This window comes from Centroberyx affinis, unplaced genomic scaffold (assembly GCF_046629955.1).
Source record: "Centroberyx affinis isolate AG114_WGS23_722 - 3 ecotype Tasmania unplaced genomic scaffold, CSIRO-AGI_Caff_v1 ptg000826l_1, whole genome shotgun sequence".
In the NCBI taxonomy this organism is placed as follows: Eukaryota; Metazoa; Chordata; class Actinopteri; order Beryciformes; family Berycidae; genus Centroberyx; species Centroberyx affinis.
In genome coordinates this window covers 140,791-151,882 of record NW_027279425.1, presented here as the reverse complement: position 1 = coordinate 151,882, position 11,092 = coordinate 140,791, and the positions used below count along the sequence as shown (strand labels likewise).

The window sequence follows — 11,092 nt, the reverse complement described above, 5'->3', positions numbered from 1 at the left end:
GCTCATGGAGGCCAAAGCAGCCTCAGGGCACATCTTATTCATTTTTATTACAGGAGTGAGCTCACAGACAGAGCCATGCTATCTATATGTGTAAATAACAATGTTTGTATAGGGAAAACAAATAGCTCTATTGTGCATCTCTTTACTGTACGAATGGCTACCAATCTATTTGTACATCATCATGCTACACGGTATGGTGTTTGGAGCCGTCTTACTTTACCTAATACACTGCAGATCAGGGTCCCGATGCCAATGGCCAAAGTTTTGTTCTCTGGAGAGACAGTTCTGGAGGAGCAAAATATTCAGATTCAATGATGATGAAAGATGGTTCATTATCTTGTAATCATCCTGTGTTTTTTTTTTTTTATCATTTCCTTCTTTCTTCCATTGATCCTGATCTTCCTCCCCCTGTTTCTCATAATCATATGCATTTCATTACTATTGGGTATTTTGTAATTTGTGTTTGACTGGAGTTAAAAAATAAGCAGTATTTTTGCATTTAAAAATACTCTAATTACAGTGTCTTCTAGCATAGGTCAGATGTCTATGAAAAAAAAAGTAGGCACTGACGAATACAAATTTTGGACATTTTGTTTTGGCGATAGCACAGTAATGGGTAGTTGTAAAGACAAGTCACTGCCAAGCTCATCTATCACATGACCCATCCTGACCACACCCCCACCTTGTTGTCTGAGCACAGAGGACATCTTAACACTTTGAGATGGACTGTGTGCTTGAGCTCAGTGTTCAGTGAAGACACACATCTGCTCTTTTTCCCAGCTTTTTTAATCATCAATAGATTGCTGGCTCTGCACTATGGACTATAGCCTGAACGGCCACAAGATGTTGCTGCATTTACTTGCATCTTCAGTCCAAATGTGACCCATTCAAAACCTTGGAGGAAATCTTGACCATAAAAGCATGCAGTAAGAAGCAGCTCACCAATGGCTTCCTACTTGAGCAAAGATAGATGTGAAAAATAGTCACCCAGAAGTTACATTTCATTGCTTGAATCTACTTTGAATATCACATACCACTGAGTGATACACGGATCAAACAAACCCAACAAACCCAATAAATAGCTTTGTATGATACACTGCCGCACAGTGACACTAGATTGTGCATGTTCACTCACTCCAGATCACTCTTGAAATTTGGATGTGGACGCAGAGAACGATATTTGTGCAGTAGAGAGAATGTTGGATTTCCTCCAATGTTTTAAAGAAAGATTTTTACTGTCCCATGGCACAAAATTAAAATATATGTGTGTGTGTATCTGTGTTTGATGGGGTTGTTCATCAAAGCCAATGACTCAATGATTACTTTGCTAGATGCTGACATTTCTGGCTTCCAAAACTCACTTTGTGACTGGTACTCTCTCAAAAGCTACCCACCCATTGGAATTTCAAAAAAATCACATTACGATAATGATAAAAAATGAATCATGGGGATTCTTGTCAGAAAAGTCACAATCCAAAGCACTGTCTGTAATTTGAGTTTGGCACATTCTTTTGTTTTGGAATCGTACATGGGCCATTAGAAATTATGTTGAACATGTCATGAAGGAAGCAATAAATGCACATGTGTGATCACATAAAAGTTATTTTAAATATTCATGCACTAACTGGAAATAGTCAATTATACCCCTACTTATGTGTCACTTAGCAACCATGTTGTTTAGCAGATGTTTAATAACTTTCTGGTCCTTTACAGTTAAGAGAGTATTACTCTGTTTGATGTTATACCTAACATTATGAAGCTGTTTTAAAATCATAGCCTCTACTGATTTACTGTTTATTAGTTCATTGTATTTTTTGTATTTGGAATTTGGAAATTTGGAAATTTCATGTATTTTAAATGGATCCTTTGTAACGTTTCACAACAATCTTCTCAGTAGGTCTAAAGATATAGTGGAAGGATGATCTGTTCATTCATCATCATCATCAACAACTGTGTTATGCTCTTCCTTATCCTCCACTCTCTTATTACTCTCCTTCTAATTATCATCAGCATCTTCATCATCATTATCATCATCATCATCATCATCCTCTTCCTCTTCCCTCTGATTGGCTTCACAATCATCATAATAATGACCATCATTGCCATCATCATCACCTCCACCAGCACTACCACCACCTACCTGAGTACCATAATTTGTAGTGGGCTTTGACAGAGGTAATGAAAGAAGCAACCAAAGCCAATAATGATGAAGGCAGGCAGGAAAAGGTAGGAGCAGCTCCTGGCACAGGAGCCTGGGTGTGCAGAGCCAATTTCAGCTCCACCTAAACCCCCAGCAGCAGCGGGCACACAGCTGCACAGGCTGTAGACCTGGACAGAGGATCAGGGCATCTCATACAAGTTTGATATCATTAATTAACCCCAATCTTAAATGTTAATAATTAAACCTGAAACATTTTCTAACTATTTCTATTAATAATATAAATGATTCATGTTACATTGTTGTAAAATGGTAATGAGAACTTTATAGAGGGTAAAGACTATTTATATCCCAGGTGGCTTTTAGAAAAGAGAACTATTCATTCCAAAAGACAGAATGAAAGAGAGACAGAAAGAGAGAAAGGCAGAAGGACAAGAACAGAGTGCCCCTTTACCTGTACTCTGTGGGGATTATGTGGGTCAATAGTGACATTAGCACAGCCAGCATGACAGGGGGAGATGAACTCAGTGCCATCCTCTCCACAAACTGGGTTGTACACACTGCTCACACAGGAGCAGTTGGAGCTACACACAGGCAGGGATCTGGGAAGATGCAACACATCACTGGCATTTGCATACAAAACCTCACCTAAAACCACAAGGAAAAAATCTGATAACGATTAATTTAAGTGATACGAGAATTACCATACGTGCAGTAAGTTTCTTTTTTAATTGATATCACTGAATGGAAACAAAATCCTCTCATTTCTGCAGTTGTGGTGTCATCACACAGTAATGTAAAATACATTTGTACATTATGAGCAGTCATATAGGAGCTGCTAATGATCAAGAAACACAGAGACTAAGTAGTGGTTTTGACTCTTTTTCCAATGTTTTTTTTTTAATGGTAACCAAATACATCAGTGAGTATTTAGGCAATATCGAGGCAATCAGGACAGCTTTGTTGGTAGTAACAAAAAAAAATTGTTCTATTGTTCTTATTTCACTGTAATTATGGATAAGTGAGATGTATTCTCAAGTGTAACAAAAAAGTAATATATGGCAATGCTTCATCCATGTCCACCAAACATGCAAACAGGTTGAAAAATGTAGCACAGCATGGCAACAGCAGGTATTCTATATAAAGAGCGTGACGTTGACAGAGTGCTGCATGGGAGCATCAATTATTGAGAATGAAGGTTTGTGCTTCCATGAAAGAGAAACTGTTGCACACAGCGACACAATGTGCTATTTGCATGTACTTGTATGTAACTGACAGACAGACAGACAGACACATACATACACATACACACACACACACACACACACACACAGACAGATAAATATACATACCTACTGATTGACTGGTCCACTTGTGTGCTACCATAACCACTGTTGACTCCCACCACCTTCTGAGTGGAACAACCCATGAAGAAGAGCGGGACAATAAAAACCATACTGAGGGAGAGAAGTACCAAACACAACCAGGGGAGGATCTTGAAAGAGAGCTGCAAACACTTTAACATCACCCCTCCCAGCAGCGACCCTGCTGCAGACAGTGGCTGGAGGATGACTCCTGCGGTGACATGACGAGGCAGGTAAAGGAAGGATTAAAGGAATAGTTAAAGGAATAGTTCACTCAAACACAGTGACAGTGACAGTGTCATTATCTACTCGCCCTCATGTCAGTCAAAACATTGGTGAAGTTGATATGTCCATATAACACAGAGCGAGTTAGCTAGCACAGCTCCATGCCAGCCTTCCCCAAAACAACAACAAGTGGCCATTTAGTCTTTAGAATTACAAAATGGGAAAAAAATGACCATACAATTACTCCAAACAGCTTGTGCAGCATAATCTCAGTGTTCTAAATGATTGCACTGCGGGTCAAAAGTCCCATATTCACCTTATTATCGCCCAGATTTTCCCAACTCACAAAGCTCTGGTCGCCCTACAGTGATCAGGTGGGATCTGAGTCTTGCTACCTTCATGTGCTCCTCATAAGCTCCTCCTTCTGAGTTTCACAGTCGTAAAATTTACACCTTCTCATATATCCAAGTACTTTTTAGTCAGAAATAACAGAACGGACCCTGAAACAAAAATAGCTTTTGTGGTGAGAGAATACTTACATCAGTCAATTAATATTTGAAGTTTCTTGGCTAAAGGTTGTTGTATATGTGTGACACCAAAATGTTCACCAAAGAGTGAGAATGTCACATCTTGGCATCTTGGATATCATGTAAAATTTGTCTTTCCCACTTGTTTGTACCACTTTCTTGCCACTTCAGTTGTTTTGGAGAAGGCTGGCTGACGAGCTAACTCGCTGTGTTTTGACTGACATGAGGGTGAGTAGATAATGACCAAACTTTTAAATGTAGAATGATGCTGTGTTGTATAATATTGACTCTTTGCAATGCATTATGTGCATACAGTGTGTGTGTATGTGAGTAGGCGGGTGGGTGTGTGCATGCATACAATATGTATAAAATTTGTATGCATGTGTGCATGCTTGCACTTGCACTGTTGTATCTGTGTGCACATGAATGTTCATGTGTGTGCATGCTTGCAAGTTTGTGCTCCCTGACCCATGAGCAGGTTGCTGTAGGTTGGAGTGACACCATATTGATTCTCGCAGAATTTGGTGAGGAAGGTGAACAAGCCAGTGATGCAGAACAAAAAGCAGCACTGACACACAATGAGCAGCAGGAAGGCTGGTCTCAACAGCACCTTCAGCACGACACCAGGGAACTCTGGGTGGGAAGGATGGATAGATAGATAGATAGATAGATAGATAGATAGATAGATAGATAGATAGAAGAACCTTTGTGAGTGTGGTCTCAGTGCTATGGAAAGACCTGAAGCCAAGTTGAGATGGTTCAAAAAGACGATGGCAGGAGAGATAGTCAGTTAATTGGATAGCTAGTATTCTTTTCAAAGAAGAGGGTCGGATAGGCTGGTTGTGGGTTTAAAAGCAAGTACTATTTTGGAAAAATTTTGGTCTCGACACACACATGTACACACAGTCACATTACCACACATGTACAGTCACACCCATAAACAGAGACATTATTACCCATGCAAAGCCACTTACCCTTTAAAAAGTCAATCAGCAACTGACTCTCAGAATTCTTGGGGTCGCTTTTCAAAGTTTCACCGTCAGTCTTCGGTGTCTTGAAAACAAAAGCATGAGTAGTTGTTATGAAAGCATTATAAATTGGCTGAGGATAGTTGCTCCATAGCAAGTTTGTCATTAGCTCCCACTCTACACTTTTGAGGCAATGCAATGGCCAATTTGAACAACAATTATAACCAACAGTATTCTTTTGCACTCAAAGCCCACTATATCATCCACATTCGTTTTGTCCTGTTTGTCACATCCCAGGCAAGTTGCCCATGTATTTTCAACTAAAGATTATTGTGATTTTTCTCTGAATATAACTGTGAATTATAAATGCTCACTCTCAGCAGCCCAAACTGAATATTTCTCCAGGCTAATCAGCGGCAATGAAAACAACCAACTCACAACTCACTCAGAAACATTCTCCTACAACTTTATGAATGTTTTCGCTTGTAAGATCACTCTAATTAGAAATGATTAATGAGAGCTGACATGGAAACCTTAGTTTGCCATTTTCATCTATTGTTTTCATGATGTGAGCATTGTGAAGCCCTTTGAGACTGTAACTGTGATTAAGGGCAATACAAATAAACTTGACTTGACTTGTTGTTTGACCTGGACTTGGTCTTGAGGGAAGAAGAAGAAAGGGATGGAGGCCAGAGCCAGACAACCAGAGGTGACCAGCAAGCCCATCCACCATGCCCCCACCCAGCGAGGGTCTGATGGCATCAGGTCTTTGGGACTGCCTGTAGGGAGGAACATGGAGGAGAGGAGAGGAGAGGAGAGGAGAGGAGAGGAGAGGAGAGGAGAGGAGAAGAGAGGAGAGGAGAGGAGAGGAGAATAATTTCTTGTATATGCTGTACATGTTCTCTTCTGTGTGTGCTTCCTACCTTATATAGTTAAATAGATTAATTAATGAGGGGAGGAAAGGAAGAAAATGTGTTCCAAAGAAATAGGCCTACGATGTGTGGAGGGACCGGGGAGGATGGAAGTAAGGAATAGTTAGACGGAGGGAATGTGGGTCATTACATTCTAAGAGAATACAAAGATTGATGGGGTGAAGAGAAAATTTGATTGGATCAGATTTTTAAAGGACAAGAATGGGAGTCTTGGAACACAGAGGAAGAAGAAGGAAAAAGGATTTGTAGGGTAAGGAAGTAGGGTATGATAATGCAGATGCAGTCAAATAAAATGCACATTACAGAAGGAAAGATTGTGGTTTAGATCGGAAATCAGTCAAACCAGTTAGACTGATTTCAATATTGTTTCTAGAGGTAAATTGAAGCATGATTTAGCTAATTTCAAAATACATCATGCAATTTGAATATCTGCAAATTTAAATGGAATAGAATATAGACACTTGATACAAGCATTATTTCTCCCTAATAGTAGATTAGACCTATACCATACCTATTTTGTCCACATCCACATAGATACTTAGCATTGTGGAGCCCAGAATGTAACCACAGCCTGGACCAAATGAAGAGACTGAGAACACAATGGCTGCAACCCAGAAGACATCAAACTTCAGAAAGCGTCACATATACATGAAATCAGAATCATCAAAACAAAGCAGGCATGTAGGATTATGACAAGTGGAAAAATAAGCAAAGCATTTGGCAACAACTAAAATGCTGCACATTGTTTTTATAATGATGAGAAAACAAACTTTGTAAAAGTTGCCAGCGAAAGGCCCTCATCTACTGAAAGGACCAGTATCCCACTTACCAAAATAAAGTGCTGAATTTTTTGACTCTGCAAAGTCGTCTATGTATGACATGCCAAAGGGTACAGTGGGCACAGAGCCTATGCCAAAGATGATCTGAGAAGCTGCCAGGATCAGCAGCTCGGTCTGGACTTCCGAGGAGGAGGAGTGAGCGCTGCTCTCCTGGTGGCACAGCAGGGGGTCTGAGGAGTTGCTTCCAGGGACACACACAGCCCATAGCCCACTGCCAGCTGCGGCATCAGACATGGACAAATGGTAAGGTACAGTCACAGGTTGAAGATTTGCTGGACTGAGGTTATATTTAGGATTATCATGTGTAAAACAAGAGCACTCACAGGAATTATAAATACATAAAATATACTATGATATGGCTCTGATCTTATTGGATTCCCCCATAGGAAAAAAGATTTAAACTGCCTCTATAACACATGATACAGTAGCAGACCGGTCCAGCCTGAGGCAAGACATGCCAGACTTGGCTAGGGGGGATTTCTCCTTTGACTGACTGGTGTATAGTTTAGGTGCTCAATTTAATCTTCCTGCAATTTTCCTTTTGATCCCAAGCCAGTGGTTGATGAAGCAAATACCCCCACCTGCCAGGAAGATCGGTTCTATCCAGTTTTGAAGGTGATCAGTTATATATACATAGAATATATGATAATTTGTTGTTGTTGTATCTCCAAAATGTCAACTTCTCAGGAACTGATAAATACAGCTTTGTTTTCAGCTTGATGACTATGCATTTTTGAGGTTATCCAATGGCTTTTTGAAATGGTTTCATAAATTCAAGGGTGATGGAATTTGCTCAGTTGAAGGTAAAATTGGAGTTATAAGGTTTTCATATGACAGTAGCGATGTTCAAAACCAACTACCTAATATGGGAGGGGGGTGGTATTGAGATTAAGTTTGTCAGTGAGGGAGATAAGATCAATAGGGCGGCCATTTTAGGCAGGCATGCTGTAAAACAGCTAAGGTGAGGGTTTAAGGAAATAGTGAGCTCAAATTTAAGGCAAGACTTGGTGTTGTGGTCAGAGCCACAGCAGATTGTGTTTGTGGTGTAGCTCACAGAATATTCAGGTATTCTGATTTGGCAGTAGGCCCCTATCCTGATTTAAAAAAAAAAAAAACAGCAGCATAAATGATTTTGAATGTGAGCCCTTGTATGCTAGATCCCAGGCCCTACAAAAAAATCTGTGCACAGTCCCGGTTAGGGACCTCACCTGCAGACACTGAGCGGTATTGGTAAGGGTCAGAAAAGAAGTGAAGCAGTGGCATAAATAGAGGAGCAAAGGACGCTATCAGACCACCCAGTCCAATGAAACGAGGCCTGTGGATCCGTCTGCCGAAGTAACTCACAAACACCACCAGCACTGTCCTAGCCACCTGCAGGACGGACAAGAGGAAGCACTGTGGTTGCCAAATACCACTAACCCTCAAAGGGATGAATTGAGGTTTGCAAAAATACAGTTTATACCATATTAAAACAAATACAAATAAACATTTGCATACTATGCAATCTAGGCAATTCATTCAGTGTGTGATATTGCTTGTAATCCTGAGCAAAATGGGTACTCAATTCCATTGGACAGAACATCTATCTATCTATCTGTTCATCTGTGTATCTATCTGTCTATCTATCTATCTATCTATCTATCTATCTATCGATCGATCTATCTATCTATCTACCAATAGCCTACCTTTCTTAAATCTGGGTGGCTGTAACAATTGTTTGGAAAATGGGTGTGAATAGACAATAAAGAGCTATAAATAGCAATCAAAGGGCTCACCTTAGTTTGTATTTGAAATAGAAACAGAACATAATAGAATAGAATAGAAAAGACACAATACAATACAATTTTCCTACAGCTTCTCTTGGTTGAGAGTGACACGGTATCAATCTTTGTCTTTTTAAACCTCAAATGTTTCATCTAAAAAAAAAAAAAAATTGTTTTGCTCTTGTAATTTCAGTAGTCCCCAGCAGGTGGTGGGGCACTGTACCTCAGGAACGGAGGAGACAACCCCCATGGCTATGCTGCTGAGGCCAAAGCGCCGCTGTATGGTGGTGATGCAGCTCATGAGGTAGCAGACTTGGAGCATATGGCTGAACTGCAGCATGCCCTGACACAGCACAAAGAGCTGGGGGAGGCAGGGGAGGAGAGAGAGAGAGAGTGAGAGACGGAGAGACAGCATGCGAGAGAAATAGAGGTGAGAGAGAGAGAGAGAGAGAGAGAGAGGGAGAGAAAGAGAGAGAGAGAGAGGGAGGGAGAGAGAGAGAGAGGGAGAGAAAGAGAGAGAGAGACAGAGAAAGAGAGAGAGAGAGGGAAGAGAATCAACACTTCCCCTCTAGCCCAGCAGCCATACTGCTGTAAGTAGTCTGGCCAGTTTTCCATAGTGTTGTCTGCCCCTACCGTTAATGCCAGTGGCATCTGTGTACTGGCTTAAAGGCTTTCAGCTTGTGTCAGCACTTTATTTGGATAGTCCAATGCTGATACTCAACTATCAGCTGACAGAAATGTGTCACTTGCCTATTTGCTTCATCTCTACAGTCTACTGTGTCCCCTAACCCTGACCCTGATTTTAACCCAATTTTAATCTGACCCAATTTCTAACATCAGCCCCAACTGTCAGATTGACCCCAGCCCAGAGAATGAACATCTATAGACGACTTTTCACACAATTATGAGTATCACCGGAAACTTAGTAGACTTTGTGTGACACATTATAGTTAGGCTACTTGATAGGAAGTTGAGTATCAACACTGGACTATCCAAATAAAGTGTGATAAAGTGTATCTCGGCTGCAGAAGGACTGCCTCATTTCTTATGTTTGATATGTACCACTATCTACCACCTCTATAAAATGCTGTAGTTGTAACTGACTCAATCAACTGCAGTGTGTTATATTCAGTTTTGAGTCAGTCTGTAGAGTTAAGCACTAATCGTTGTTGAGCTTGGACATAATCAATATAAACATAATCAAATATAATCACAAACTTTAAGGCCCATTTGTCATCTACAGTAAAAAAAAAAATAAAAAAAAAATGCAACATCCATGTGATGTGAGCAGTAATGTCTTTAGCATATCAAGAAAAGATACCAAAAATCAACAGTAAAAATGACATTTAATACACTTCTAAGACTTTTTGATAATTAAAATAATGAAATAATATAATAATAAAACTTATACCTTGATGTTGCTAAAACACCCGGAAGTTTTTGAGCGCTCTCTCACCTCCTCCATGTTAGCTCTCAAACATCCCAAATAAGACAAGCAGCAATGCTTCTACTTACTGTATGTGCACACGTGTGTGTCTGAGGTTACCAACATGGAAATATAATTTTATGTATATTACCTCACTTGTATACACAGTAGGTGCATAAATACATATAGGATGCTTTTTTGTTTAAGTTTGCAAGCAAATATAGATAATAGTGACTAGCTTTAGTCTTCTGAATAAAATGTGTATTAATCTTAGTCACATTTACTTTTTTTTTTCTTTTCTTTTTTTTTTTGCTTTTGATTTATTAGACAATTAAAAGAAACTAGATTATGGGAAAACTATGTACAGTTTTCAGAAATTGTCAAGGATAACACAATAAAGCAGGTAAGCTTATTTTCATTGTGGTCCTTGATGCAAAGGGGGTAATTTAATCAAGTGGGGGTTATGTGTTCACCCGTTTGTCTGTCTGTCACTAATGTGCATAACTCACACTGTTCTAATCTGCTCAAAATCAAACTTTGCTGATATTTTCATAGTTAGTCAAGGACCTGCACTATTGTTTTGGGGTTTTTTTTTACCCAAACTGGCCAAAGATTGTTGCCGCACTCCAAACTTGTATATCTTGTATATTTTAATATTGTAGCCTCCCGGGGAATAGGGGTGGGGAGAAGCCTCCCAGCATGCCCCGGGGGGCATTAGAATTGTTAGTTTGTTAGTCACGTTGTGTTGCCACATTACTTAGTGTTGCTAGTTATTCCTTGTTATTCCTTATTCCTTTTCTTGTCGGCTGAGACTTTTATGTTGTATTTCATTTCACACATTGTTAAACCATGACGAAGGGGTGTGTGAGTTTAGTGACCTGCCCTCAGTT

General features: G+C 39.9%; 1 protein-coding gene across 1 annotated transcript; it reads right to left on the bottom strand.

Moving 5' to 3' along the window:
- Positions 1-1,996: 1,996 nt before the first annotated feature.
- LOC139645173 (solute carrier organic anion transporter family member 2A1-like) lies at positions 1,997-10,241 on the bottom strand. The gene is made up of 8 exons (XM_071520805.1): positions 10,188-10,241; positions 9,000-9,137; positions 8,222-8,384; positions 7,004-7,231; positions 5,874-6,021; positions 3,511-3,615; positions 2,613-2,742; positions 1,997-2,140 (listed from the first exon to the last, which is right to left on the bottom strand). The coding sequence occupies exons 1-8, from the start codon at positions 10,239-10,241 to the stop codon at positions 1,997-1,999; spliced, it is 1,110 nt and encodes a 369-aa protein (XP_071376906.1).
- Positions 10,242-11,092: the final 851 nt, after the last annotated feature.